Genomic DNA, 17,351 nt, shown 5'->3' on the forward strand with positions numbered 1-17,351 from the left:
CCTTCCGCCGGACAAACGTCTGGCGCTCCTGTCAGGAGTCCGCTCTCTTCGGGCCCAGGCCCCAGTTTCCATCCGCGTTTGCATGGAAATCTTGGATTGGATGGTAGCGGCCATGGGAGCCATACCCTTTGCCCAGTTTCATTACCGTCCCCTTCAACTGGCGATTCTCTCGCTCTCCTCTGTCTCTTGATGTCTCTTGATCGCAAGATTGCTCACCCTCGTCGGATCCGTTAGTCTCTGGTGACTCCACTTCCCCCTTCAGGGGCGATCATTTCTTTCCCTCCACTGGCAGGTAGTTACCACAGATGCCAGTCTGTCAGGCTGGCGCGGTGTTCAGGGACCGGACAGTTCAAGGCCTCTGGTCTCCCTGGGAAGCCCTTCTTCCGATAAACATCTTGGAGCTGAGGGTGATTCTTCTTTGTCTTCATTAGGAGTCCCCGCTTCAGTCCCGCCCTGTCCGCGTCCAGTCGGACAACGCCATGGCCGTAGCGTACATAGGTCGGCAAGGCGGCACTCGCAGCCATGGCCGAAGGTGACTAAAGATTCTCATCTGGGCGAAAAACAAGGTTTCGGCAATTCAGTCCGGGTGTGCTCAACTGGGAAGCGGACTTCCTCAGCTGACCCCAGCGAGTGGTCCCTACATCCAGAGGTCTTTGCGCAGATCTGCAACCTCTGGGGCATTCCAGACGTGGACCTCTTCGCGTCTCGGCACAATCGGAAGATCCTTCCATTTGTGTCAAAGTCCCGGGACCCCCTGGCTCTAGCCGTGGATGCCCTAGTGATTCCTTGGGCAGGGTTTGCTCTGCCCAATCTGTTCCCTCCCCCTTCCGCTCCTTCCCAGGGTTCTGAGGAAGCTCAAGGCGGAGGACGTTCTCGCCATACTGGTAGCTCCAGATTGACTCAAAGGTCGTGGTACGCCGACGTGGTCAGGCTCCTGGACGACACTCCACTGCGCCTTCCACTTCGTTCGGACCTGCTGTCTCAGCGTCCTCTTTGCCACCCCAACTTAGTCGCTGCATTTGACGGTTGAGACCACGGTTTTGAGAGCCCGCGGTTTCTCTTCCCAAGTCATTCGCACCATGCTCAGGGCTTGCAAGCCCTCCTCTGCGAAAATTTACCACCATACCTGGGGGTCTTATTTTCGTTGGTGTGAAGCTCAGGTCTGGTCTCCGGTTACTTTTTCTGTCCCCCGTCTTCTCTCCTTCTTGCAGTCGGGATTGGAACTGGGGTTGTCTCTGTTCCCTTAAGATTCAGATTTTGGCCCTTTTCTATTCTTTTCCAGCGTCCTCTGGCTTCTAATTCTCATGTCTGGACCTTCCTTCAAGGAGTGGCGCATGCTGCCCCTCCTTATCGGTCACCTTCTCCCTCTTGGGACTTGAATCTGGTTCTGGGTGTCCTCCAAGGTGAACCTTTTGAACCCCTTAGGGAAGGTGTCCCTGCGCCTCTTTTCTTGGAAATAAAAGGGTGTCTGAATTTTCAGCTCTCTTCTGCCATTCTGTTTCTGGTTTCACCAGGACAAGGTTGTCTTCCGACCAGTTCCTTCCTTTTTTTGTCTAAGGTTGTTTCGGCCATTCATCTCAATGAGGACATTGTTCTTCTGTCCTTTTGTCCCGCTCCTTCTCATCCTAAGGAGCGTTTATTCCACAAACTGGATGTTGTTTGTGCTGTTAGTTCTTACCTCTCTATCTCTTCTTTGTTTCGTCAGTGCGATTCCTTTTTCGTCCTTACGGAAGGTAGTCGTAAGGGACAACCTGCTTCCAAGGCCACCATTTCTCAAGCCTATCGCTGTAGGGGGAAGATTCCTCCCTTCAGGGTTGTGGCTCATTCTACCCGTTTCTGTTGGGGCATCCTGGGCTCTCAGAACAAAGCCTCGGCCTCGCAGATTTACAAGGCAGCTACTTGGTCGTCTTTGCACGCTTTCTCGAGGTTCTACCAGGTTCATACCTTCGCATCGGCTGATGCTAGTCTGGGCTGTAAACTGCTGCAGTGGAACAGCTGTCTGCCTGACTGCTTATCTGCCCACCCAAGGGACGGCTTAGGTACGTCCCACGGTCTGTCCCCCAATGGAGCCGATGGAGAAAAGGAGGTATTTTTATTTACTTACCATAAAATCTTTCTCGGAGGATCCATTGGGGGACACAGCTCCCGCCCTTTTGGGTTTCTCTTTGGTTCTCTGTCCGAAGGTGTGTTCAGTTAATCTTTTCTTCTGGTTCTCGGACAGTTCGTTTTTTTTTTTTTTTTTTTTTTTTTTTTTCTTGACCTGTCGGTCCCCTCCTCTCCTATTGCTCTGGTACTATAACTGATTAGCTCAGGGCCTGGAGGCGGGTATATCCTGCTGGGAGGAGCTGACTTCTTTGTTGCCATAGTGTCATACCTTCTAGAGACAAGCGCATACTCCCACAGTCTGTGTACCCAATGGATCCTTCGAGAGATTTTATGGTAAGTGTTAAAAAATCTCCCTTTTTTTCCCTATTCTTGTTCCTGAGTGGTTTTCATTTTTAATATGTATCTCCCAAAAAATGTTTCTGATCACTGTCTTCACACAGGCTCGTATGTCTTGGGAAAGAGATTCCAATGAGATGCGGTTTAAGCGGCTTCAACATTTACTTGAGAAAAGCAACATTTATTCTAAATTCCTCTTAACAAAGATGGAACAGCAGCAGCAAGAGGTATGCCACCATTGTGTGATGGGTGTATGTGGGTTTCAAAACAAAGGGTATCGTCTGTCATTGTGTAAGATTTTTAACCCCTTCCCATGACTTATATGTACGTCATTGGTTGGATGAGGGGAATATGGCCCTGGTCCGCTTCATAATCACCAGATGCCCGCTGCTATGAGCAGCGGACATCTGCTGTTAATGGACATCGAAGATCGCTCTGTCAGTTGTTTAAATGGTTAAATGCCTTGATCAATAGTGGGTCGGCAATTGCTTAAGGCTGCCATAGGCAACCCTTCGCAGTGAAGCACTCATGACATAGATCATTGCAGTCTGCTTGAAGGGGGCATTCTGACCCCTGTAGGAAGCCATGGCTGACACGCCTCAATGTATCTATGGGATACATGGAGGGGGCATGTCAACCACGGCTCTATGCAGGGGTCAGGATGCCATCTTGTAGCAAACTGCAGGGCCACTGTTCACGAGATCGCGGGGGTGCCCAGTTGTCGGACCCCCGCAATCTAGAACTTATCCTCTATTCTTTGGGAAGGGGATAAGTTGTTTCACTACAGAAGTCCTTTAAAATAATGGATCTTTAAGTGCTTTAAAATGTGGCTTAGGCTGGGTTTACATCACGTTTTTGCCATACTGTTTTCAATCAGTTTTTCTAAAGAAAACCGTATGGCAAAAAAAGGATTGAACTGTATGGGGAAAAAGTAAACCGGGTATTTTAAAAAGTGCATTCAGTTCCATCCGTTTTTATAAAAATAAAAAATTTAAAAAAATGTCAAGCTTTGTCCATTTTTAATGGGAGGGGTGTTGTGTGGAGACTTAAGGATGAAAATGCGTATGTGCAAAGTAAAAAAACGTATACGGTTTCCCGTATGGAACCGTATACATGTGCGTTTCCCATTGACGTCCATGTTAAAAAAGTGTGCGGTTGGAGTACGGTTTTTAAGCTGGAGTCAAAACCGTGGTTGACCACAGTTTTGTCTCCGGCTTAAAAACTGTACTACACAGTTTTCTGGTTAATAGAACTTAATATGTATTCGTATATTTTCTTAGGAGATTAGAAGAAAGGAAAAGTTTGAAAAGAAGCAGACAATACGTGAAACAGCAAAGGTATGGCTTTCTGTAGTTTACTTTTCCTCATAAGGGTTACATGTAGGAAGTGTTCATTGTTAAATTGGTTTCCCTACTGTCATCCTGTAGTACTGCTAAACTTATGATTCTTGTTCACTGGTTCTTGATTTTTAATTCCAGTGGCTCATCCATCTGTGTCCCATTTCAGTTTAATGCACTTTGGTGTAAAATTTCTACTCTATTTATTGCAGCTTAACCAGTCCTTTCAGAAAGGTACACCTGCTACAGTAAATGTTGCGAGGGTTGAGATAAATCACTGGTTCTATTATGCTGATCTACTTTTCCTGAATTCTGTACTCCTCCCATAACTTATTGCTAAACTACACATTGGAGAAGGGTAGATAACTTATCAAGCTAGACTGCCTTCAGTGTCAGCAAGCTTCTACTAAAAATAGCAGCTGTATACTACAGAAGAATTTTTTTTTTCTTATTGGATTTCTTCTGTCCACAGTGCTCTCTGCTGATATGTCTGTCTAGAGCAGGAGAGCTCTGGACAGTTCCTAACAGGGACAGGTGTTAGCAGAGAGCATTGTGGACAGACAGAAAAGAAATCAAACGACAATGAATGTAAGTCATGGTGCGGTAGTACTTAACACACCGCCACGACTGCAAGCATCGGACCGTTGCTCACGTCATGCGCGGTAGGTCCCAGCTGCTATCGGCAGCCAGAGACCTGCCGGTAATGGCCGACATCCACAATTGCGTTGATGTCTGCAATTAACCCACTAAGATCAATAAAGATCGCGGCAGTGCAGTAGTTTATATGGAGCATCGGATCGCCCGCAGAGATCCGATCATCCAGCATGGTGGCCGGATGTTCTCGCCTGCCTCCGACCGTCTTCTGGTCTGAGATTGAGCAGAGCAGAAAATCACTGATAACACTGATCAGTCCTATGCATAGCACTGAATTGTATTAACAATCAAAGGATTGCTATAGATCAGGGGTCTCAAACTCCCAAAGTTTGTGGCCCGCACCAGGTATGTTTAATTTGTATTGCCTGACACCCAGGACATGTGGTGACGGGCAGGTAACTTCTTCAGACAGTTAGCCCTACTTCAGGCAAGGAGTGCTAAATGACGGAAAGCTTCACTTACCCCGCCCTTGTCCTCCTGGTCTCCGGTTGGCCGGCCAGCCCGCCTGTGTCTGAGGGACGTCACGCATGTGACGTCCTCCGTGGACCCGCACAGGAGGACGTCAGTGATGTCACTCGTCAGGCCGCCGCCGGAGAGAAGAAAAGGACAGGTAAGGGTGTCTGGGTCTCTGGCGCATGAAGGGGGCATTATATGTAAGGGGCTCATGCGGCCCAGCCTCACCCAGCTGCTACCTCCAGTGGCCCCCAGACTTTTAAAAAGTGTGTGGATAAGTGAGAAATCCCCTCATTCAGGTCTGTTTTTTTTTTTTTCCCAAGTTTAGGGACGTTTAGAATTCTCTCCTTGTTCTGTTTTCAGGTGGGGACTCGGGAACATAGTGTTCACTGTTTCCCCATTTGCTATTGAGGGGGCACAGGCATCGTGGATGTACTGTCAACCCCCTCTCGCCAACGGTTAGTGCCTGGGGTTATACCTCATGGGTCAGAGTCCCCCTACCTCCCTTCTTGTCTCACTGTTACAGCCCGGCATGATGCATGTGCCAAAAACTGAAGGCTTCATGAGGAAAGTTCTTCTGACTGAGGTGAGTATTTTCCCCTCCTTTTTTCTTTGAGTTAGGGGACTTTCAGCCTCTGGAGACCCCCAGTTTTGGCCCACTCTTTATTTTCACCTGGGCAACTCTTTTCAGAGGTTATGAGCATGTTCAGGAGGGACTAGGGAGCCCTCCCTTACTTTCAGGTGTTTGGGGGACATATGCACTGGTGTGGCACATATTGCAGTGGTGTGGACTGTATTAAGGCGCTGGCGTTTTCTCCCCAGCTCCCCTCCCTCAGCAGCCGTGGCTGCCAACTTTCTCTTTATGCGAGTGCTGGCTTCAGCCTCAGCCGCATCTCGCGCCCGTGTCTCAGTTTCTGTCGGCAGAGTTTAGAAGCTGCTGCAGTGTTTTCACCCGCTCCCTTCCCATTGCGCTCACATATGCACTCAGGGCTGGGAGCGGGCGCCATTAAATCCCAGCCACATGTTATCAGCCGCGGGCTCTGCACGGACTTTAGCCCTGCGGCCAGCGGAGCTTTACACCAATTAGCGCTGTACGCGCTCAGGAGTTTTTCAGGTCCAATCAGTCGCCCTTGTTTTATCATGGCCCCCTCTTTCATTGGTCCTGCATTCTCAGCCCCTCCCCTCTCTTGGCTACTGAGTTTCTCCTCACAGCAGCTGCCCTCGGGGGACACACTGGGTGAGACTTTCATTTCACTATATCCGAGCCCAGACCTGTTCCTCCCTCTAAGTAGTTAACTGGGACGCTGGTCACCTATTATACCTTCAAGGGCTGTAATAATGTCTGGTTCCGCCTGCACCACTGCTCCCCCTGACCCCCTTTTATTTCTGCTCAGAATGCTCCTCCAGACTCTCTGGGCTCGGTTATCCCTCCAGTCTGGGTATCCTCCCTCTCTCCCAGTGTATTTCCGACTTGGCTCTGGTCTCCCTTTCTGTGGTGACTGCCTTAGAGGTCCTCCCTAAGCCAACCCTTCAGAGACCCACTCCCTATACTAACCGCTCTCGCAAGTGGAAGGCTGGGTTCACACCACGTTTTGTTAAATACGGTTCCCGTATACGGCTGGGAGGGGGCGGGGCTTAATGTATGTCTATGATGTATGTCTTTATGTCTTAATGTATGTCTATGAGCCGACCGGAGTGAACCGCAGCCTCCAGTCGGCTTCGTTTTCGGCCGTATGCGGTTTCCCAACCGCAGGCAAAAACGTGGTCGACCGCGTTTTTGCCTACGGTCAGGAAACCGCATATGGCCGAAAACGAAGCCGACCGGAGGCTGCGGTTCACTCCGGTCGGCTCATAGACATACGTTAAATACGGTTCCCGAATACGGCTGAGTGCAGGCACCGCGATTAAGCCCCGCCCCCTCCCAGCCGTATACGGGAGCCGTATTTAAAAAAAAAAACGTGGTGTGAACCCAGCCTAATAGGGGTATATCTGACTCTCCTCCTGAGTGTTCTAACAGACACAAGCGCTCCCCTCACAGGCATCACCCCTCTGCTCCAGTCTGCCACAAGCGTCACTCCGCTAGAGGACGCTCCCCTGGTCACCCCTCTGGCTCCCCAGAACCGTGTACCAGGTAAGTATCTCCCTCTTCCAGGGCTGCCTCCACCCGTTCCCACTCACCTGTAGAGCTTGTAGATGAGGCTTCTGATTCGGCCTCTGACTCAGAGGACAGCTCAGATTTGTCTGAAACAGTGGACTCATTGGTTTCGGCCATAAGAGACACCTTCCACCTAGAGCACCCAGGAACTTAGGACGTAGCTCCAGAAGTTTCCTTTCATCCTGCCCCACCAGCACCCAAGATTTTCAGCTCGTGTTGAATTTGATGCTTTGCTGGAGTTTGCCTGGAGGCACCCTGACGAGAAGTTTCAGGAAACAAAGTTTCAAGCGCAATATCCCTTCGCCAAGGACCTCATTGATCGGTGGACTTCCTCCCCAACTATGGATCCACTGGTCTCCCGCCTCTCTAAGGTGACTACCCTGCAATTGACTGATGTGGCTGCCTTCAAGGATCCAGCAGACAAGAAGGTGGAGACATTGGCAAAATTTGCCCCCCCCTCCCCGGAGGAATTATCTGACCTAGCTCTCCAATGCTCAAAGGCTGGAGATTTTCTGTCTTGCTTCCATGCAGTCGGTGGTGGCCCTCCATCGCTCCATGTGGCTTAAAGCCTGGGATGCAGACGCTACCTCTAAAGAAGACTCTAACTGAACTTCTTTGCTGGTTCTTGGCTTTTTGGCAAGCACCTAGCACCACTGACAGAGTTCCTTATTTCCTCAGAACTCGGCTCTCTACTTCCCATTTGAAGTCCTCCACTTTCCAGTCCACTTTTGGTCCCAATAAAGGGTCCAGGCAGGCACCTTTTGCGGTACAAGAAGGCTCGCTCCTTCAAGGAACCGTCCCTCCTGGACAATTGGGTAACCGTTCCAGCTATTTTGCGGCCAGATCGGGCACCCGCAAACCTACCTCGGCCTGAAGGGACGCCCCACCCGCGGATTTCTCAGGTGAGAGATCGTCTTACTCTTCCGAGATGCCTGGAACATGCACGTTCAGGACTCCTGGGTCAGGGACATGGTAGCCAACGGGTACAAGATCGAATTTGCCCTCCTTCCAAGCGATCGCTTTTTTCCTTTCCCGGGTCCCCCTCACTAGCGAAAGCCTTTTGGGGCCGCACTCCCAAGAAAGGCGGTTCTGTATGCCCAATCTTGGATCTCAAGCATCTCATTCAGCATCTTCTACTCTGCCATTTCCGAATGGAGTCTCTCCATTTGGCAGTGGCATCCATGTATCAAGGGGAGTTTTTCCTCGGACATCAAGGATGCCTACCTCCACATTCCAATATTCCCAGGTCATCAGCGGTACCTCCACTTTGCCGTCCTGGAAGGGACATTTTCAGTTTGTAGCTCTCCCTTTCGGTCTGGCTACTGCTCTGCGGGTCTTTACCAAGGTCCTGGCACCTGTAATGGCCCTTTTACGGGCAAAGGGTGTCTCAGTGATCCCTTACTTGGACGACCTCCTGATCAAGGCTCCAACCATGGCTCAGAATTGAGTCTTGGCCTCACCCTCCAGGCCTTGTCTCGCTTCAGTTGGATAGTCAATAAAGACAAGTCCAACCTCTCTCCTTCCCAGTCACTGGTGTTCCTAGGGCTCCAGTTTGACACTACTGCGGCCCGCATTCTACTCCTGCCGGACAAGCGGCTAACTCTTGTCAGGAGTCCGATTGCTTCAGGACTGTCCTGTTCGTGTCCAGTCGGACACCTCAACTGCTTTGGCGAACATCACCAGGGCGGCACTCGCAGCGATGGCTGAGGTAACCAAAATTATTCTCTGGGTGGAACTCCAGGGTTCCAGCAATCTCGGCAATTTACATTCCGGGAGTGCACAACTGGGAAGCGGATTTTCTCAGCTGGTCCTCAGCTGACCCCGGCAAGTGACCTCTGCATCCGGAGGTGGTTGCAGAGATCTGCGACTTCTGGGGCACTCCAGACGTGGACCTCTTCGCGTCCCGCTACAACCAAAAGGTTCCTCTTTATTTCAAAGTCACAGGACCCCTTGGCTCTTGCTGTGGGATGCCCTGGTGATCCCTTGGTCGGGCTTTGCCCTACCCTATCTGTTCCCTCCTCTTCCTCTCCTTCCCAGGGTCCTGAGGAAACTCAAAGCATAGGGCATTCCCACCATTCTCGTGGCTCCAGACTGGCTTCAGAGGGCGTGGTACGCAGAGATGGTCAGGCTCCTGGACAACGTACTGCTGAGCCTCCCACCTCATCCAGACCCATCTCAAGGTCCCCTGTGCCACCCCAGTTTACTGTCTCTGCATTTGACGGCGTGGCTGTTGAGGTTCTAAGGGCCCGCGGTTTCTCTTCCCAAGTAATTCGCACCATGCTCGGGGCTCGCAAGCCCTCTGAAGATTTACCACCGTACCTGGCGGTCTCATTTTTGCTGCTGTGAAGCTGTCTTCTACAGTCATGTTTTCATTTCCTTTTGGTAGTCGGGGCTGGAACAAGGGTTGGCTCTCAGCTCCCTTAAGGGTCAAGTTTCGGCCCCTTCCATTCTTCTTCAATGTCCTCTGGCATCCAATTCTCATATCCGGACCTTTCTTCAGGGAGTGGCACATGCTGACTCTCTATCGGTCCTTCTCCTCCTTGGGACTTATATTTGGTCTTAGGTGCCCTGCAAGGTGCTCCTTTTTGAACCTCTAAGGGACATTGCTCTTCGCCTCCTTTCCTGGAAGGTGGCATTCCTTATTGCTATTACCTCTATTAGGAGAGTATCAGAGCTGGCAGCACTCTCCTGCTGTTCTCCCTTCCTGGTTGTACACCAGGACAGTTGTTTCCCATCCAGGTCTGTCCTTCTTACCTAAGGTGGTTTCAGCCTTTCACCTCAATAAGGACATCGTACTCTTGTCCGGCCCCTTCTCATTCCAGGAAACATTTGCTCCACAAACTTGATGGTTTTTTGTTCTTATGGAACCTGCTTCTAAGGCCACCATGTCTCGGTGGATCCAATCTGTTATTTCGGAAGCTTACCGCTGCAAGGGGAGGATCCCACCTGTTCTGTCGTGGCATCCTGGGCCTTCCGCAACAAGGCTTCGGCCTCGCAGATCTGTAAAGCGGTCACATGGTCGTCTTTGCACACTTTAACTAGGTTCTACCAGATTCATGCCTTTGCATCAACTGATGCTAGTCTGGGCCGCAAGGTGTTGCAGGTAGCAATGATCCAGCCGTCCACCTGACTGATTTCCTTGCCCACCCAAGGGACGGCATTGGTACGTCCCATGGTCTGTCCCCAAATGGAGCCGATGGAGAAAAGGAGATTTTTATGCTTACTGTAAAATCTTTCTTGAAGGATCCATTGGGGGACACAGCTCCCATCCTTTTTCTGGTGTTCCTATTTCAGTTATCTGTCCGAGGGTGTGTTCAGTTACTTTTTTCTTCTGGTTTCTTGGACAGTTCGTGGTTTTTCCTCTTGACCTGTCTGTGTTCTCCTATTGCTCTGGGACTAAAACTGATTAGCTCAGATGCCTGTGGGCGGGTATACCCTGCTGGGAGGAGCTGACTTTTCTGTTGCCATAGTGTCAAGCCTCCTAGAGACAGCAGCATATACCCATGGCTTGTTTCCCCCAATGGATCATTCGAGAGATTTTACATTTAGCATAAAAATCTCCTTTTTGTCACACTTTATTCCCCAAAAAGTTATGTAAAATATAAGTAAAAGTGGTACAGCTAAAAAAACTACAGATCATAGCGCAAAAAAGAGCCCTCATATGACCCCGTATACAGAAATGAGTTAGGTGGTCAAAATAAGGCAATTTCAAACATACTAATTTTGTTTAAAATAGTTTGACTTTTTAAGTGGTAAAATTATAAAGGCATAACATGGGTATCATATTGACCCACAGAATAAAGAACACATGTCATTTTTACTGTAGTGTACAGCATGAAAACAAAACCTTCCAAAATTAACTAAATTGTGGGTTTCTTAATTTCCCCCACAAATAACTTTTTAGCTGCGCTATACATTTTATGGTAAAAATAATGGTCTTTACAAAGTAAAATTGGTGACTCAAAAAAACAAGCTCTCATATGGGTCTGTGTATGGAAATATAAGTTATGATTTTTAGAAGGCAAGGAGGAAAAAGAATGCAAAAATATTGGCCTGGTCCTTAACCCCTTAAGGACCACGGTTTTTCTGTTTTTGCACTTTTTTCTGTTTTTTTTTTCTCCTCCTCCACCTTTTAAAAATCATAACCCTTTCAATTTTGCACCTAAAAATCCATATTATGGCTTATTTTTTGCGCCACCAATTCTACTTTGCAGTGACATCAGTCATTTTACCCAAAAATCTATGGCAAAAACGGAAAAACTGTGTGCGACAAAATTGAAGAGAACACCATTTTGTAACTCTTGGGCTTCCGTTTCTACGCAGTACATTTTTTAGTAAAAATGACACCTTATCTTCTGTAGGTCCATACAATTAAAATGATACCCTACTTATATAGGTTTGATTTTGTAGTTGTTCATAAAATCATAACTACATGCAGAAATATTTATACGTTTGAAATTGTAATCATCTTACCCTTATAACTTTTTTATATTACCACGTATGGGGAGATATGAGGGCTCATTTTTTGCACCATGATCTGAAGTTTGCAGCGGTACCATTTTTGTGTTGATCAGACTTCTTGATCGCTTTTTATTCAATTTTTCATGATCTAAAAAGTGACCAAAATACGTCATTTTGGACTCTGGAATTTTTTTGCATGTACGCCATTGACCATGCAGTTTAATCAAGGATATATTTTTATAGTTGACATTTACGCACACGGCGATACCATATGTTTTTATTTAAAAAAAAATTTATGGGAAAAGGGGTGATTTGGACTTTTATTAGGGAAAGGGTTAAATCACACTTACACATGTTACACTTTTTTTTTTTTTTTTTTGCAGTGTTATAGGTCCCATAGGGGGCAATAACACTTCATACACTGATGGCCAGCACTGTTCACTGTAAAGCCATAGCTTTGCATTGATCAGTGTTCTCAGCGGTCGATTGCTCAAGCCTGCATCTCAGGCTTGGAGCAATCAATCACCGAAGGGACACGCCGGAGGAAGGTAAGAGTACCTCAGCTCGTGTCCCAGCTGATCGGGACACCCTATTTTCACTAGTGGTCCCGATCAGCCACACTAGGCAGCTTTCACTTTCGTTTTAGACGCGGCATTCAACTTTGAACACCGCGTCTAAAGGATTAATAGCACACAGCACCGCTGCCGCACGCTATTAGCCCTGGGTCCCAGTTTGTTACATGCCGGGACCGACCCGATAATACACGGGGTCACAGTGTGACCCCACGTTATATCGCGGGAGCCGACCAAGGACGTAAATTATACGTCCTTGGTCATTAAGGGGTTAATAGAAGTAAATTACAAATCTGTTTAACTTTCTGGCACCAGTTGGTTTAAAATGTTTTTCACTGGGGTACCCCTTATAGTGGATGTGATTAAGTGACAAGGTTTCCCAGCTCTTTACACTAGTTTATAACTAGTGTCCTTATAGTTAATGATATTTCTTCAACTTTGACTTTGAACATGTAATTTGGTTAGAGCTCACAATTTTGAGACCAAATAAACCAAATGGAGAGGCTAGAGGAAGGACTCCGAGTGGTTCCAACAATGGATAAGGATACATTGATGGAATTTTTGACTTACTGCATCATTCACACAGCTCTTGCAAAGCACATGTAACATTGGACCACAAATGGTAGAAATGACAAGTTATAAAATGTAGTAATGTTGTTCAAAAAAGGTTTTTAAAATAAGCATTTTGACCGTGTCCAGGGACACCTGTATATTTAAGCTATTATGTGGAAAATAGAATAAAATATCCTGAATAATGAGGTACTCCACTGGAAAACTTTAACCTTTAAATCAACTGACAAAGCTAAACAGATTTGAAAGTTACTTAATTAAAAAAAAATCTTAATCCTTCTAGTACTTATCAGCTGCTGTATACTCCAAATGAAGTTCGTTTTTTCTTTTGGAATTTCCTTTGTCTGACCACTGCTCTGCTGACACCTCTGTCCGTGTCATGAACTGTCCAGAGAGCATGGTCAGACAGAGGAAATTTAGAGCATACAGCAGCTAATTACTGGAAGGATTAATATTTTAATAGAAGTAGTTTACAAATCTGTTTCTTGCACCAGTGGAGTACCTCTTTAAGGGAAAAAATGAAAATGGGGAATGCTTGCTAATCAGAGCGACATGTCATTTTACAGGGAGATAAAAAGACTTCGTCTAAAGCTGGCAAAGCAGGTGAGCGTTTTTAAAATATTTTCAAGATTACTGTATAGAATCTTTAAAGAAAATATAGTAGGCCAGAAATAGAAAATATTGTGCTGCATTATCCTATCAAGCAGGGAGGATTTTCAGATTTCCCAATGTAAATAGGCCCCTGACTCTTATCTGCAGTATTAGTCCATTTACATGATTAAGGTTCACGCAGCAGTATTTCCGTGCGCAATTCAGTGTTGGTATTCCTCACGGAGATTCTGCAGCAGAGTCCTACGGAGATATTCCGTGCAGACATTCTGACTTGTGAACATAGCCTTAAGGTTCTATGCTGTAACATGCATATATAGAAATGTATGGAAAATATGCACTTCACCTATACTTTGAATTTTTATTTGATTTTATTTTTAGCAAAGAAAAGACAACGGGATGAAACATATAGCATTTCAGATGTTATGTCCAGAGAGGTAAGCATTGTTTTTTTTTAATACATATATACATACTAGTGTAAAAATGGAATGACTTACTACAGAAGTAGTTATATAACTAATGTGTTTGCCCAATTTTTTTTTTGTTAGGACATAATCTCTGCATCCAAAAAATGCAAGCAAGAATCTGTGGTATGTATTCATTCTGTCCAGTACCTTGTTGGATTCCTTTCTGTGAATTTTTTATTGACTGATCTATCCAACCATGTACAGGAGAAAATCTCTCCCAGAAAACTAACTGCAGAAGAACTAGAGCAAAATGGAGACTCCAATACAGTCATTAAAGATAGACTGTCCCAAGCTGTAAGGCAGAATGCTAAATATCTGCTTGATCCTGTCAGGAAAGTAGATGGTCAACCAATCCCTTATCAGCAACCAAAGTACTTCACAGGTGGTGTGATGCGGTGGTACCAAATAGAAGGCATGGAGTGGCTCAGGGTATGTTAACCTTGATTTTTACAAATCTAGAAGGGATCCATTTTTATTTTTTTCTCCCTGCAATGTACATGCTGTGCAGCACCACTAGCTACAATTTATTGTCTGGATTACTTCAACAGCATAAAATGTGGTGCTACTGTTTCAGTAGCTCCTATTAACTTTTGTTGGGACCAAGTTCTCATCACAATCAAATGACCCAAACTTACTCGGCTAGTGCTGTCTACAGTTGGGTTGTTTTCTGTGCGTTCCTCAGTCTTAGACTGAAAAGCAAACCACTTTTAAGTCCCAGCTAAAACTAATATGCTTGGGAAATGGGCAAAACATAGTCACTAACTGACGGTCTCTGAATTGGGACTGAGCCATGAATCTAGTGATTGGTGAGAGGATCCTAGTCTCAGCCATTAGTAAACAACTAAAGAAATGGGGGGGGGGGGGGGGTGGCCTCAATCCAATAATGCAACTAGGTGCTATTCAATGAAGAAAATCAACTAATCCCATAGAGAAAAAGCTACACGGATATAATAGCACACCAAAAATATATCAATTACAAATAAACTTTCACATTTGTTTACATAGGATATTGACAATTAAAACTGGCCCACAAGAGCCAAAGCACAACTAAGGAGAGGGGTCATGAACTGGGTACTTGTCTCCTAGTTACAATTTTGTGTGTATATATGTGTATGTATATATACACACATACATACACATTTTGTTTGCATAGATGGATGCACTACTTTATGTATTCTATATTAACAAGCGACTATAACATTAGGTGAGATGTGATGCACATTTTACATGTTACAATTAGAGGTGAGCGAAGTTACATTAATTCGATTCGTCATGAACTTCTTGGCTCTTGCTGACTTTAGCCTGCATAAATTAGTTCAAAATTCAAAAATCAAAAAAATGGCTTTCCTTAAGGGGTTAAAAGCATGTTTAGTCTTTCCTTCTGGGAATTTTCTATAGCCCACCTGTGTAGATGTACTCTTAGCTTAATGTACTCACTTGTGGAGGTAAATCGTGAGTGTAGACAACCCCCCAACTCCCATGTTTCAAAAGTTAATGAAGGTACTGAATACTGTTGTGCACATCAAATTAAAACTTATTTTATTTGAATTGTGACCTAATGCTATATAATTTTTCTCCATAGATGCTTTGGGAGAATGGTATCAATGGCATATTGGCTGACGAAATGGGTCTAGGAAAAACTGTCCAGTGTATTGCCACCATAGCCATGATGATAGAAAGAGGTGTTCCTGGGCCATTCTTTGTTTGCGGCCCTCTATCCACCCTACCTAATTGGATGTCTGAGTTTAAACGGTTTTGTCCTGAGGTAATCTAATTTTACCATAACTTTTATAGCATCTTAAGTTGCATGTGTGTATATAATCTTATTTACTGTGTAAGTACCTCTTCCTATACACTGCTAGGGAGCAATTTGTCACTTAATGCTGACAGTGCGTAGAGCAGCTGTCAGGAACAATCCTGTGGACTGTTACCTGTGTCTCAACAAAATTTTGAAACGGAGTACTCCGAAATGCCTAATCTCCGTAATTATGTGCAGTGATTGTGATGCCTGTTTACCCCCTTAACAGGCATAAATGTACGTCCTTGGGACTTGACCTACCAGGACATACTTACGTCCTATACATGAAGCTAACACCGGAATGGTGCTCGCATCATGCACGGCAGGTCTCAGCTATCAGCAGCCAGGAACCCTGCAGGTAATGGTGGACATCAGCGATCAGTCTGCCATTAACCCCTCAGATGCTTTGATCGGATCGCCAGTGGCACAGATGAGGGGATACTATAATCCAAGATGGTGGCTTGAGGTCCCCTCGCCTACCTTTGTCTGTCCTCCCAGCGTCTTCCCTGGTCTGCCTTCCAGCAGACCAGAGAAGTGGATTGCTGATAAGGCTGACCAGTGCTATGCCTGGTCAGTGCTAAGATTGCAGTAAAAGCCCCTCCCCAATAATTTAAATGGTCCCTTTTTCCCACCAAAAAACGTTTAGTATTGGTGCGTGCATTAATTATCAAAATGTTAATGATCCCTTATAGTGAACAGGGTAAACTTTACAAAAAAGCAGCAATTTTGGATTTTTAAGCATATTCCAAAAAGTTTTTTAACTGCAAAGGAATAAGTATATCATAGGTACTTATCAACCCTACAAGTAAAGATAGCAACCAAAAAATTGGCACAAAAAGACAAGTGTATCAATGTAGAGCCATATGCCACCTGCACTTACCCCAACGCACGTCTCGCGCTATTGCGCTTCGTCGGGGGGCGTCCGCAATAGCGCGAAACGTACGTTGGGGTAAGTGCAGGTGGCATATGGCTCTACACTGACACTGTTTTTTGTGCCTGTTTTGGTTGCTATCTTGTAGGGTTGATATGTACCTATTATGATATACTTATTCCTTACACCACCATGTATTGGCACTTGTATCTATTTTCTCCAGTGTTTGTTGCCTATGCCTCCTGTATTTTATCAGTTCTGTGTACTGTGCTTTTTTAATCTGAATTTTTATGTACTATTCCAATAGCTTTCTAATTTTTGTACATTCATTGTGTATTGCTGAAGTTTGTGATTTGGTGTTTTGGTATTGCAGTTTTCCAGCAATCTTATTCTTATCCTATATATTTTTGGTGACCATCTTTAAAATCTGTAACTGAGGCATTTAACAGAATATTTAAGGATGTAAATCTATTCTTGGGTGTAATCGTCTAAAAGTGGAAATTCGTTATCTTTTTCAGATTCCAGTACTTCTGTATCATGGGAGTGCCCCGGAACGCCGTGAGCTGGCAAAGAAAATAAACAAACGTGAAGGAAATCTACAAACTTATCCTGTTGTCATTACTTCTTTTGAGATTTCAATGAGAGATCGTGAAATTTTACAGGTAACGTAATGTGGAAATCTTTCTCTGATATTTTTGGCTGTGTTCTCATGTGTGTTTTTTGCTTACAGCATAGATCCTGGAAGTACATGATTTTAGATGAAGGACATAGGATTAAAAATATGAACTGTCGCCTCATCAGAGAATTGAAGCAGTTTAGGTCAGACAACAAGCTGCTTCTCACCGGGACACCTTTGCAGAACAATTTAGCAGAACTGTGGTCTCTTCTGAATTTCCTCTTACCAGATGTTTTTGATGATCTTAGAAGGTAATCCCTCAAACTTCATAAAATTCTCTCTTGTA

The 17,351-nt window shown here is 45.6% G+C and overlaps 1 protein-coding gene across 3 annotated transcripts in view; it reads left to right on the forward strand.

Moving 5' to 3' along the window:
- The window catches only part of HELLS (helicase, lymphoid specific), a 56,173-nt gene that overhangs the window by 7,308 nt on the left and 31,514 nt on the right, over positions 1-17,351 (forward strand). For all 3 annotated transcript variants that reach the window (XM_056530326.1, XM_056530327.1, XM_056530325.1), the window contains 9 exons: positions 2,547-2,669; positions 3,723-3,779; positions 13,211-13,247; positions 13,635-13,690; positions 13,802-13,843; positions 13,925-14,149; positions 15,303-15,485; positions 16,908-17,051; positions 17,120-17,316. In XM_056530326.1, the coding sequence (XP_056386301.1) occupies positions 2,547-2,669; positions 3,723-3,779; positions 13,211-13,247; positions 13,635-13,690; positions 13,802-13,843; positions 13,925-14,149; positions 15,303-15,485; positions 16,908-17,051; positions 17,120-17,316 (1,064 nt within the window). The remainder of the gene's footprint in view (positions 1-2,546; positions 2,670-3,722; positions 3,780-13,210; positions 13,248-13,634; positions 13,691-13,801; positions 13,844-13,924; positions 14,150-15,302; positions 15,486-16,907; positions 17,052-17,119; positions 17,317-17,351) is intronic.

This window comes from Hyla sarda, chromosome 7 (assembly GCF_029499605.1).
Source record: "Hyla sarda isolate aHylSar1 chromosome 7, aHylSar1.hap1, whole genome shotgun sequence".
Taxonomy (NCBI): Eukaryota; Metazoa; Chordata; class Amphibia; order Anura; family Hylidae; genus Hyla; species Hyla sarda.